Raw genomic sequence first — 13999 nt, 5'->3', positions numbered from 1 at the left:
AAGAAAGTTGGTTCCAGATTGTGGAGGACCTTTACAATCAGGCTATGAAGTTTGAAAGAAATTTGTGCTAGGCATTAGAGAAAGGGATAGAGGTAAGGAGGAGAGAAAGGAGGGGAGTTGGCAGTGAAAGAAAGAAGAATGAAACGCTGAGGGGTCAGCAAATCGTTCATTTAACAAATATCTGTTGAACTTGCTAAGTGGCAGGTATGTTCTAGGCACTGGAAAGAGAGCAGTGAGCAAAACAAAGTCCCTGTACATGGGCACTTATATATTCTTAGAGGGAGAGAGAGGCAATAACGAATTACTATTGTGAGGAAGGAAACTACAGCAGGAAAGAGGATGCCGAGGGTCTGGGGAGGGCCTGCTGTTTTATATAGTTGTCAGGGAAGGTCTTTCTAAGAGCATAACTTAAAAAGTAAGTGTATGCATGCAGGCTTTCTGAAACCTTTCAGAACTGGTAGTTAACATTGGTTGAAAGAAATCAATTTAGAATTCAAATGACTATTATTTCGTCTTCAGTGATTTTAAATGAAAGCAGTTAAATAAATTACAGACAAAACATATCATTTGGTAAAGATATATAGTGATACACATATCAAAAATGATTTCCAAATTAATTACTTTATAAAATTATTAATAAAAACTTATGAATTGCAAAGTATCTCAAAATGATTATTTAGTTACCTTGATTTTAGTAGTTGATTGGAATAGTTTAGCTTCTATATCCCTGCAGTTAAATGAAATATTAATATTCTGTAAGAGGTACCTGGTACATTTATGGACTTAATTAAAAGTTAAAATAACAAAAAAAATGAAATTAAAAATAACATTACAAATGTGGTAATTTGATTTTCCTTGAATAGATGCCTGGGACTGTATTGCTACCTGTTTCTTCATAGACACAGCTCACAATGTAATTGATTATATTGACACAATATGGAAAATACTCAAGCCAGGTGGAATTTGGATAAATCTAGGTAAGTTCCTCAGTATTTATTAGGATTTTATACATTAACCTAGTAGCTATAACTATCCTATATTTGGTAACTTCATGGTACCAAATATTCAGAAAAGTTGTAATTATGCTGCATTCATTTTAAAACCTCTGCATTTCCCTTTAGACTGCATTCTACTTGATGGTGCAGTTCCTCCAGTCCTAGCTAATTCCTCCATAAGTAGTTGGAGCCCTCAAGTTGTATATTTACACCAGGTCAATCTCACAGCATTCATAATTTCAGAGCGCTGATTATTAACTTGGTTGTAATCATTACCTCATCTTCCCCACCTTCCACTTTATGGAGACAACAGTCCTGTTCTTTCTATTATGAAACATTTGAGGGAAAGCATTTGTCTCTCCCATGGAAACATCCTCCCAGTGCATATACATACTGGGAAAAGAGTAAGCATGATAACTATTATGAATATCATGAGGTTAAGAAAGAATAGAAATATAATTTCACATATGCAGAAAACTTACTGCCTTCTGATTCATAGTACTAAAAATCAAATGATGAGTATGGCCCTGCTGGCTTGGCTCAGTGGTTGATTCATTATTGATGATGCTCTCTCATCGTTGGTGTTTCTATCTCTCTATCCGTCTCTCTTAAAAATACACATTTTTTAAAAAGTAATGAGTATGACGTGATACCTTCCATCTAGATTATAAGGGAAATTGCCAGTGTTACCCTCTTTTTTTATCCTCTTTCTTTAAAATGAAGGGAGAATAATGGTATTATCAATGTAAATATAATTTTCTTTTTTTGTGTTAAGAGGTTAATATACTACTTAAAAGTCATATATACATTGTTTGAGTCCTTAGCCTTCAGGATTTGTTGGCGGGTTCTGTCACCTACTATATGTGTGTGTGTGTGTGTGTGTGTGTGTGTGTGTGTGTGTGTGTATAATATATATATATTATTGATTTCAGAGAGAAGGAGAGAAAGATAGAAACATCAGTGATGAGAGAGAATCATTGATCAGTTGCCTCCTGCACAACCCCTACTGGAAGCAGCTAGTTGTACAATCTATAATATATAAATGCCTAATATGCAAAGTGTCCCCTTAAGAGTTCGACCGACCAGGAGTTCGATCACTCGCTATGACGTGCGCTGACCACCAGGGGCGGCGCCGAAGAAAGGAAGGCCCCAAGGGAGGCTCTGACCAGCAGCCAGCAGCTGCTAGGGACCATACCCGAGCGCAAATTTCATGCACTGGGCCTCTAGGGTAATCATAAAATGAAACAAGTATCTCAAACCTTGGGTATTCTTTAAAAGAAAACTCTTGCCCAAGGAATAATTGAAAGAAGACATTACCTACTGGGTATTTGTTCACTGTGGTGAACAAATTTATTAGACACTTATAAATACCTTGTTTAATCTCAAAACAGTCCTATGTTGAAATGGCATTATTGCTATTTTATAGTAGAAGAAACTGTGTCTTGGTTTAAGGGTTAAGTATCTAGCAGAAAGGTACTGGAGAATCAGGCTTACAGCCTACATCCAACTCTTGGAATGTATAAACAGCTATCTCTGCAGGCTTGTGCTGGGTAAGTTTATACTTAGCATTAATCTGTATATTTATGTGATTAAAATTTTTGATCCCAGTTACTGAGTTATAGTAAGGTTTTGTGTATTTCCAAAGCATTCAACTTAATTTTCATAAGAACAACTTTTCTTTTTGAACATTTATTTTATTGGTTCATTAATATTTTGTTTATAATAACAATAAATTATAACTGCCTGGAATAAATAAAATTGGCCCTTAGTTAAGAGTAGATGTGCTGGGAAGGCCTGTGACCTGTCGTGAGCATCAGAGATAATGGGGCATGATGGTTTTTAATGGGAGAACAGTTAGAAGAGCTTCCACTCTTTATTATTAGAGAGTTTCTCAAAGGATTTTGAGAATTGGAATGGAGAAACACAGTCCTTAAATACAGTTATTTGGAAGGTTAATATTTTGCAAATAAAATTCCCTCATTGCTTGCCTGGATTACTGCAGTCGTTTCCTTCCGGGCATTCCTCCTCCAGGTCATCTCTAACCCTCTATGTCCCTCTCAGCAGAGGGATCTTTACAATGTGTAAACCCATTTCTGTTGGACTCCCTGCATAAAAGCTTAGCTTTCTTGGTAACTTAACTCTTCAGGATATGTTCAGTACCCTTTGTGATCTTTCTTCTGTCTTGTGTCTTGGCTTTTATTTTTTTTTAATTAAGGTATAATTGACATACAACATTATATTAGTTTCAGGTGTACAACATGATTCAGTATTTGTATATATTTTGAAATGAAGTCTAGTAAACATCCATTACCATACATAGCTATAACTTTTTTCTAGTGATGAGGACTTTTAACTTAGCAACTTTCAAATATGCATATTAAATATAGTCACTAATATACATTCTATCCCCATGACTTATTTTATAACTGGAAGTTTGTACCTTTTAACTCCTATTACCTATTTGCCCACCCCCACCTCTGGCAATCATCAGTCTGTTCTCTGTGTTTGTGAGCTTGTTCTTTTTTGTTTTTTTTAAGATTCCACAGATAAGGAAGATCATATAGTGTTTGTCTTTCTGACTTGTTTCACTTAGCATAGTACTTACAAAATCCATCCATAATGTCACAAGTGACAAGATTTCATTCTCTTTTATGGCTGAATAATATTTCATTGTATATACAGCATATACCACAACATTTTATCCGCTCATCCATCAGTGAACACTTAGGAACCAAGCTCATCTTGTACTTTCTCTGCCCAGCCAGTCCAGATGGGCCTTCCTCCAGGAATTCCGCCCTCACTCCCCCCCCCCTCCAAGGATTCCTGGTTCCTTTTAGTGAGGAATGATATGTAGAAATGAAAATCTAGATTCTATCACTATGTTATATTACTTCTAGGCCTTTTCAGCAGGTAGGGGTAGGAAATATATGTATGTGTCTATCTATGTCTATAAAGATCTTGAGTTCATACTGATTGATACCTTTACTTCCAAAGCAACACTAGGTATCGAGTATAAGGCTGACAGATAGCTTTCATCATATGGAAGAGATCATTTCAATAGCTTTTAGCTTCTGCTTTTGCTGTTGAGAATTCAGCTATCTTAACTGTAGCTTCTTTAAAGGTAATCAATTTTGTTTTATAAGACTTTTTCTTTGTAGTTTTTCAGATTCAATATTACCGTATTTTCTGGCGTATAAGACGACTTTTTAACCCAGGAAAATCTTCTCAAAAGTCAGGGGTCGTCTTAGAGGGTGGGTATATCCCAAACTCTATATTTTAACTGGAAAAGTTGGGGGTCGTCTTATATGCCCAGTCGTCTTATACACCGGAAAATACGGTATATCTAAGTGTGAATTTTTATTTTTCAAACCTGTATACAATTTGTTGGGTTATTTGAATCTGTAAATGGACTTCTTTCATCAGTTATGAAAAATTCTCAGCTTAAAAGGGTCTCTCCTCTTGCCATGTGAGACAAGATTAGTATCAAAATAAGTTGTTACAATTTCTTCATATAACTACTCTGCCTCATTCTTTTTCTTTCCTTTTGAAAAATGCAATCAAATGTCTTATGCTCCAAACCACCATGTCCAAATTGGATACACCATAAATACTTCTAAAGCTCTTATTCTAGCTTCCATATATTTTAATCACTTCTTTTTTCTTTTAACTGTCAGGGTAAAAATGGCATCTAGGTTTACCTCTAGTTAATTCTCTGGGTTCCTGCTAATTTCTTACTAACTTGCCAAGTATGCTATATTTTTAAGATTTTAAATTTCATACACCAATTTTATTAAAATATATTTTATTGATTTTTTACAGAGAGGAAGGGAGAGTGATAGAGCGTTAAAAACATCGATGAGAGAGAAACATCGATCAGCTGCCTCCTGCACACCCCCTACTAGGGAATGTGCCCACAACCAAGGTACATGCCCTTGACCGGAATCGAACCTGGGACCTTTCAGTCCGCAGGCCGACACTCTATCCACTGAGCCAAACCGTTTTCGGCCATACACCAATTTTAATTGTTTTCAGTGGGAGCATTGGTCTGAATAACCTAACCTGCCTTTACAAGAAATAAAAGTTCCTTTATATCCTTTTGTATTTTTTTTTTTTTTACAATGAAATCTATTTTTTCTTTTTAATTGGAAAGGGAGGAAAAAGTCTTTAAGAGAAAACTACCCAGAAGTGAAATAGACAACATGAATGTCCACGTTATAAAAGAGTAAACATAAATGGCCTATATAAAGGGGGAGAAGTGTTTCATCTTCATTGCTGGTAACAGTAATATAAAGGAGATTCTATTTTTCACCAATTTATTGGGTAGGTTTTTTAATGTTTACTTAAAGTTTAGATAAAATACAGAGAGATAGGGTATGCTTATATATATTGCTAGTAGGAATATACACTGAGTGGCCAGATTATTTTGTGATCTCTGAACGCATATTAATCTGTCCACTCAGTGTATACCCTATATAATAAAAAGCTAATATGCAAATTGTCCCCCAACCATGAGTTCGACCAGCAGGCAGGCTAGCCAACTGCCCATGTCCCCTCCCCCTGGCAGGACCCCACCCATGCACAAATTCATGCACCAGGCCTCTATTATATAAAGTATATATACACTGAGTGGCCAGATTATTATGTGTCCAGAGATCCTAAAAATCTGGCCACTCAGTGTAGTAATAAAACATTCTTCAGGAAAAACAATTTGATAACATATGGAAAAATTACTATTCATACATTTGAATAGGGATTGGCAAACTACAGCCTATAGGCCAAATCTGGCCTGCAGCAAATTTTTGTATGGTCCAGCAACAAGATTATTTTTCATATTTTTAAAGGTTTGTGGGAGGGGTGGAGGTAAAAATACTGATATGTGATTGAGACTGTATGTGCCCACAGAACCTAAAATATAATTGCATACCTTTGTTACATTACTTATACTTGTAGAAGTCTGTTAGAGGAACATAATAAGATATGGGCAAAGACTAAAGACTGATTAAGGGACAAACATATGCAGCAAAAACTTAGACTGAGCCTACAGTAATGTAATGGGTAAAAATAGTCATAGGACAGCCATATAATAAAACCACTTTCCATAAATGGTTAATTAAATAGGGACATGTTCCTAAAGAAGGGTAAGATGCAAAACTAAATATGTGATATCCAAATGGCTCTTACTAATGCATCAAGGAAAAACTGCAAGAGATATAGTAAGTTTTCAAGCAGTTATCTGTCAGTGTTAGGATTAGAGATGGGCTTGATTTTCATGTTATCTCACCTTTTTATTATGAATTTACATTATATTTATGGTCAAAGGAAAAAATGTTTCTTTGTTCCTGTTAGGTCAACTAAAAGAATGTGAAGAGACATGAGAGTTGAGAAAATAAATCCTTAAGGAGTAAGCCCATGTTTTATTCATCTTTATACTAGTGGCCCAGTGCACAGATTTGTGCACATTGAAAGGAAATTAATTGGGGGAAATATTTTAATATCGCTATTTGTGTCTTGCTAATGAAAAGAAAATAGGATTCTACCAATTCTCCTATCTACCTACTCCAGGACTTCTGTGAGGATCAAATGAGATGAGGCATGGGAAAACACTTCACAAACATTTGGTTAAACTGTAAAATGTTTGCACCTGGCAATAAAGCAAGTCGGGTTCCTGGGCTGAAGAAACTCCAAGGAGGCTAGTCACTAGGGAGAGGAAGCTGGGCGTGCTATGTGATGTGCCCAGAGCCACTGTTTCTGGGCTAAGCTGTGGGCCATATTTTGCGCCATGGGGTCTTGGCAGCGTTGGCTGCAATTTGGTGGGGTGTTGCTCCAGGGTGGTGGCAGGGCCTCTGTCCCACTTGGGGGAAGCCAAGTGTTGGTTTGTTGGCACCAGGTCCTTGGTGCCATTTATTTTTTAAATGGCCAGTGTGCGTCATGGCTCCTGCATTGAGCATCTTCCCCCTGGTGGTCAGTGCATGTCATAGCTACTGGTCGGACGGACAGTCACTTAGCCTTATATATACAGTAGTTCCTCGGGTTACGTCGGAGATCCGTTCCTATGGCATGACATAATGTGATTTTCACCTTAAGTTGGAACCCACCTACATAAGCACCTACGTCACTCACATACATGGAGCACATACACAGCAGTAATGAAGTGAAACAGTAAAAGAAAGATAACAATTCCTGACCTTTACTTGTGGTAAATAAATAATAAAAAACATAAAGCACATATGTACATACGTCAAAATGATAGAACTTTTTTTTATAAATAAATGTGAGATGGCGACGTAACCACGAAAGGACGTACGTCGAGTCCGATGTAACCCAAGGACTGCCTGTATATAGATAGATATCCAGTGCCAGGAATTGCTAGGTGCTTGGTAAATGTTCATTTAAGGAGTGAGTGACTAGATAATAAATATGGAAAACTGCTCAGTCTCAAGAAAATGCATAGCTAAAGCTTGAGTTGGAGCTTTCTAAGTAGAACAGAGCATGAGTAGAGGTAAAACATTGGACTGTTTTCATGTGGATACAGTGAAACAGTATTGTTGGAGGCTTTTAAAATAGAGCAGGAACAGCATACACTTTAGAGCTGGAAAGACTGCCATGAGGCTCTACATTCTTATTAAAAGGCTTTAAAGGCCCTGGCCTCTGTTGCTAAGTGGTTAGGGCGTCAGCCTGTGGACCGAAGGGTCGCAGGTTCAATTCCCAGTCAAGGGCATGTACCTGGATTGCAGGTTTATTCCCTGGCCCCAGTCGGGGCACGCGTGGAAGGCAACCAATCGATGTGTCTCTCTCACATCAATGTTTCTTCCTCTCTCTCTTCCCCCCTCTCAATGGAAAAAATATCCTTGTGAGAGGACGAGGGCTTCAAAGGCTTCCCAATGGCCTAGGATACAACAAGTGCTCAGTAAATGGCTGCTACTGACATTTTTACTAGTACTAATAAAACTAACAGGAAGTTAAGCTGGATGGAGTAATTTAATTTGGAAACATTGTATTTTGAAAAGAGAACTAATAAGTTAATTATATTTAGTCATTTTTGTCTACTGTTTTATATAGGATAAAAAAGAGGGGAGAAAAATAAAAACTTTTTAACCCTAAGTATGTTCCACAGAGTGGTGAGCCTTTTGGGAGCAGAAACTTTGTCCTGTTTGTTATGTTTACATTCTGTGATTAAGCACATTGTGTGAGGAGTGAAAAAGGGATGGGTGTTGTGAGTTTGTCACGGATTTATAAATAACCCAATGAAAGGTAAGGAGAAGATTGTCAGGATTAGTCCTGAAGTATAACTGTAGAATGATAAATGTTGGCTGGATGAGACAGATGGATTGGGGGAAATTACAGATTAAAAGATTGGAAAATTAGATGATAGCTTCTTTTTATTTATTTATGTGTAGTTTCTTGTATATGTAAAATGAGAGGATAGAAGGTTTTAAGAAGTTTGTAATAGCTATCATTTACTTAGTGCCTTTTATATGCTATGTATTTTACATATTATCTCACATTAAAGTCATGTTACAAATGGGGCAGAATTAGTGACTTGCCAATAGGAACTAATTAGTGTTAGAGCTAGGATATGAACTGTGCATTAAAAAAAAAACAAAAAAAAAAAAACAGCTTAGTGTCATCTCTTCATTCCAGACAGCCTTGCCTCCAACTCTCCTCACTACCCTCTACCCCCAACCACCTGCTGGCTTAAGGATCCCTTTTGCTTTCATTTTATAACCAATTTGTAGCTATCATTTTGCATTTATTTATGGAATTATAATTATAGTATGCCTTTGGAATTTGGGGACTTATCATTCTCTAATTCAGCTAATCCTTCAGTAACTTAAGAGTTAGTTACAGGTGTAAGGTCCATGATGTGGAAAATCACAATACAAGGCTGGTATACCAACGGCAACTGCTCTGGTAAATATAGGCCCAACACTCAAATGTCAGTTTTCGGGGTCGTGGTTTCAGGGGTCTGGAAACATGTCTTTGGCAAATGTAAATATTCTTTAATTCTCCTTTTTATAAATTACCCAACTTATTCAACTTGAAGTTCAGTCTAATATAGCTGCTGGTAACATGTTTATATTAAATAATTCATTCATAATATCTTTAAACCATAGGTCCTCTGCTCTACCACTTCGAAAATTTGGCAAATGAACTTTCCATAGAATTGAGCTATGAGGATCTAAAAAACGTTGTTCTGCAGTATGGATTCCAGCTAGAGGTAAGGATGGAATGAAGCATTGCCAAAGCACACCAAGAATGGTGATATTATGGCATTTACTGGCTTTACCTCTTAACTTCCGTTTTCTCATCCATAAAGTGATAGTTTTTAGAATTATGAGGATTTGGGATAATGTGTATGTAAAGAAAAACTATATTCCTGGTATAATCTCCTTTCAATAATGGTAGCTGGCCATTATCATAATATTGGCCTTTGTAGACTGATAGTTACCAAGTAGACTAGGCACTGGGGAAGCAAATGGGGATGGGAAGGCAGGAGCAAGAGGGATATTGTTTACTATATATGCTCCTGTACTGTTCAATCTTTCAATCTTTCTTTATTGTGTGCATTATTATACAGCAGGGGTGGGGAATGTCCGGCCCATGGGCCATATAAGGCCTGTGAAATAATTTGGTCTTGCCTGCCAAGGCATTAGGGATGAGTTAATTAAATGTTTCACCAAATATAGCAGCTAACTTTTAACTTGGTAATTTTGTATGGACTGTGAATAATGTTATTAATGTCCAAATGGTTCTTAGCAGAAAAAAGATTCCCCACCCCTATCATACAGTTTTATGATACTTTGACTGTTATGTTTTGGCTATATGTTTATTTAGAAATATTCCATTCCTTTAAAAATAACAGATTAGCCGAAACCGGTTTGGCTTAGTGGATAGAGCGTCGGCCTGCGGACTGATAGGTCCCGGGTTCGATTCCAGTCAAGGGCATGTACCTTGGTTGTGGGCACATCCCCAGTAGGGGGTGTGCAGGAGGCGGCTGATCGATGTTTCTCTCTCATCGATGTTTCTGACTCTCTGTCCCTCTCCCTTCCTCTCTGTAAAAAAATCAATAAAATATATTAAAAAATAAATAAAAATAAATAAATAAAAATAACAGATTAGTTCTTAAAGAGAAACTACTTCCCCAGTGCCTAGTCTACTTGGTAACTATCAGTCTACAAAGGCCAATAGGGGCTGTCTCCCCCAGTCCCGATCAGGGCCGATTGGGGCTGGCCAGCCGGGGGAGGGACTGTGGGAGGTTGGCCAACCGTGGGAAGTTGGCTGTGGGAGTGCACTGATCACCAGGGGGTAGCTCCTGTGTTGAGCGTCTGCCCCCTGGTGGTCAGTGCACATCATAGTGACCGGTCAACCGGTTGTTCAGGCCCCAATCGGCCCTGATCGGGACTGGGGGAGACAGCCCCTATTGGCCCCGATCGCCCCCGATCACTGGCCAGGCCGAGGAATCCCACCTGTGCACAAATTCCTGCACCAGGCCTCTAGTATATTATAGTAGCTTAGTAGTTCTGGAGTGAGACTGAGTGTGAACTCCAGTTCCACCACTTAGTAGAATGACCTTGAATAACCTGCTCTTTGTAAAGTAGAATTACTAATAGTACCAATCTTATGGTGGTACTTGTATTTAATAATTTAATTGATATCTGGAATATATGTAAAATAGCAACTGCCACTTAAAAGTGTTTAATATTTTTAGTGTTATCATCATGGTAGTCATCATCGTTATGATTGTATTGCAGGTGGAAAAAGAATCTGTCTTGTCAACATACACTGTGAATGACCTCTCCATGATGAAATACTACTATGAATGTGTCTTGTTTGTGGTCCGTAAACCACAATAATGGTCTCAAGTGATATCACCAGGAAAAAAGTTTAATAAGAGCAAATCCTGAAATAAACAACTCAAAATCAACTATCAAATGACAGGACAGGACACAACCTCAAATCAGTGGTGCCTTCTTATTCCTAACAAAGTTTAGAAATAGTGTCTATTTTCTTAATATGTCTATTGCTTTTTCAGAAATATACTATGCCATGAATATTTGTACTACACAAGTAAAAATGGAGGAAGTATCTTCGAGTTTACTTTTTCCTTGAAACCCAGAATTGTCTTTCAGTAGAAAAAACTTTATTTCTAGTGTTTTCATGAAGCTGTCCGTTCCAAGCTGCCATGCTAATAACTAATAGTATTGAAGTAATAACTTCCTTTTTTGTTTTTTATGTATTGCACATGTTATTTTTAGAAGAGTCTAAGGATCCTCTCATTCAACATCTGGAATTGAGACTTTTATTCACTTGGACCTAAGCAATCTATACATAAAATGTGTGTCTTTTATTATTCTTTTATTCAAATCGTTGGTTGTTGTTGTTTTTTTCTAGCTCAGTTGAACTTAGGGAAGCATCAAACCTTTCATTTTTATGAATTACTGAACTTCAGAGTATCACAGGCCAATAAAAATGCATTCAAATAACAAAGAAATTAGTAAGTCTTTTGGCCTCACTAAACTGAATACTTTCTGAAAGCATACTCATCATGGATCACTCTGAAATGTTTGAAAATCTTAACAATCTGAGTTTAAAAAAAAAAAGCCTTTATTAAAGGTACTGTTAGGAAACTGAGGAAATAAGAATAAAATCTGCTCATTTTAAATGATTTCAAACTATAAATGAATACAGTTTGTCAGTGAGATGTTTACAATAATGTCTTTTCTTTAGATTACCTGGATACAAAAGCAAGCACTTTTTTTCATTAAAACAACTATATACTAGTAAAAACTGTCATGATAGTATTAACATGGAGAAATTTTGAATATGAAAATCAGGGATAAATTACTGTCCATGGTCTGTGTCTTCAATATTGTAAGCAGCAGCCATTAGTATAATTTCAGATTAATACCAATTTTGTTCCCTGATAGCTAGGGCTAAAACAGTCTATGCTGTTTTAAATTTCTACCTCTAGCAGATCTTTATTGGAGGGAGTTTTCCTTTGTATTTTATGTTAATCATTCTGTTTCCTGTAGCTTGGAAAGTAGAGATGACAAATATAATGTTTTAACCTTTTCTTGGAGAAAAGTATGTTTGAGTATTTTTACAGGTAATTGTGATGGCATTAAGCGACCTCTGTGGCAATTTGGATTAGACTTAATCTCAGTAATGTGCTGGAAGCATAAATGTCATGTTTTATTAGGAAAACTTACTTTTAAGATTAGAACTTTATATGGTCATTTGGGTTGGGAGAGTCACTACATGATTTGACATCTTACCAAAAAGAGCTTTTCTGCATAAAGTAAGGGAGCTCTTGTGCCCTTTATGCAATAAAGGAATACATGAAGCTAATTTGACTTGTCGATTTATGGAAGCCTATACCTATTGAGGTTTTTTGGTTGTTGGTTTTTTTGTTTGTTTGTTAATTATTTCTCTTTTTTGGCCGATGTTCTTTAGTGGGAATTCTCATTTTCTACCATATGAATAAACTTGAAATAAATCGCTCCCCAAAATTATTATTTTTAAGAAAGAGAATGAAAAGGAACATAGGTATTTAAAAAATCTACTGAAAGAAATGCAAGCTGTTTTTGAGTGATTTAGAAAAGCTCTTTATTCACTGACTGGTATTCACTTTTTTATGTGCATCAAAACATGATCTTGTTCTTCTCAGCGAGGCAAAAACAAGTTGATATGTGGCTTGGCTTTATTACTTAACACTTATGCTATCAGGTTTTATTCTTTAATAATGTTACTTATATTTATAAATTATAGCCTACATTTTAGTTAATTCTGAAATCCGTTTTTTTAATTTCTCCTCCATATTATGAATACTTTTAATGTTCTACATTGCTTTTTTTTTCTCAGTTGATATATTCTAAACTTGAAGATTGTGATACCAGTAATAGAAATGTCACTGGAGGATTTAATTTTGTATTTCTTATATGTAGTCCTACTAAAGTGTGTAAGCCTTAAAAGTTTTTTAGTTTTTTCTTAAATTAGCTTTACACAAATATTTTCATAAAACTGGAGGAGATAGGTCATTCTGCTTGCTGGTTTTTTTTGTTTTCCATAATCTGACTGAAGTGGTGCAGGTTAGGGGATGTAAAGCAAATGAGCAAAGTGAGATATGTAAAATATAAAGAGAAGCTGTATAAATCACAGTATAAAATTATGAAGTTTTGGAATTGTAAAATGTACTGTATTTTATATGTAATTCTCATTCTAAAAGATGCCATAAAGGCTGAATTGGAAGCTTCATCTCTGCATGAAATTTCCTATATTTTTAATGTGTATGATGGACTTGATTTTTCTTGATTAAAGTCTGCCAATTGCTATGAAACATTATTTGGTTGGTTGTTTCCATTTAAATTAGTAGTAACCACAGACATGGCAATTTCAATTAGTTGAGCACATATACTTTTGAACCCGTGGATTATCTTCTATGTACTTCTAGAAAGTCAATAATATGAGTAATTGGTCTTTCAGTATGCTAGGCCGTATCCTAATTAATCCCAATCTTTGGTTTTGTTAAATAATCGAAAAAGACTAAAGGAAACCAGTAGAAGAAAGTTCCAGGACCAGCCCTTAGAAGGATAAGCATTGGATTTGGCCCTTAGATACTCTGAGCTCATTTTTCGTAGTCCTGGGCAAGGTGATCTGAGTCTGTTTCCTCATCTGTAAGAGAGGATTGTTAACGAAAAAACCATTGAAACCTGTAAAGAATTTTAGTGAGTTTATTTGAGCCAAAATGTCGACATATGCCGGGAAGCAGAACCTCAATGAATTGAGATAATGCTCGGAGAATGCAGGGTTACATCTATATTTATACCTTGAAATCAAAGAAAAGGGACGTAGGTGAGTTACATGAAATCCATTGGTGACAGATTAGGGAGGTGGGACAAAGCAAAGCGGGGAAACCTCTGGGATTGGGTGAAAAGTGAAATGATGGACATGTGCTTCTCTTACAGAGATAGATACAGGATACTTTAACGTAATTAACAGTTGAC

General features: G+C 36.4%; 1 protein-coding gene across 4 annotated transcripts in view; it reads left to right on the top strand.

The window, feature by feature from the left end:
• CARNMT1 (carnosine N-methyltransferase 1) overlaps positions 1 to 13337 on the top strand; it is a 43382-nt gene extending 30045 nt beyond the window's left edge. For all 4 annotated transcript variants that reach the window (XM_008142070.3, XM_054727223.1, XM_054727222.1 and 1 more), the window contains 3 exons: positions 864 to 977; positions 9110 to 9213; positions 10748 to 13337. In XM_008142070.3, the coding sequence (XP_008140292.1) occupies positions 864 to 977; positions 9110 to 9213; positions 10748 to 10849 (320 nt within the window). In that variant the 3' untranslated portion in view covers positions 10850 to 13337. The remainder of the gene's footprint in view (positions 1 to 863; positions 978 to 9109; positions 9214 to 10747) is intronic.
• The last annotated feature ends 662 nt before the right edge of the window (positions 13338 to 13999 follow it).

Source organism: Eptesicus fuscus, chromosome 15 (assembly GCF_027574615.1).
Source record: "Eptesicus fuscus isolate TK198812 chromosome 15, DD_ASM_mEF_20220401, whole genome shotgun sequence".
In the NCBI taxonomy this organism is placed as follows: Eukaryota; Metazoa; Chordata; class Mammalia; order Chiroptera; family Vespertilionidae; genus Eptesicus; species Eptesicus fuscus.
Note: the sequence above shows the minus strand (reverse complement) of the source record. Positions and strands in the feature narration are given on the sequence as shown.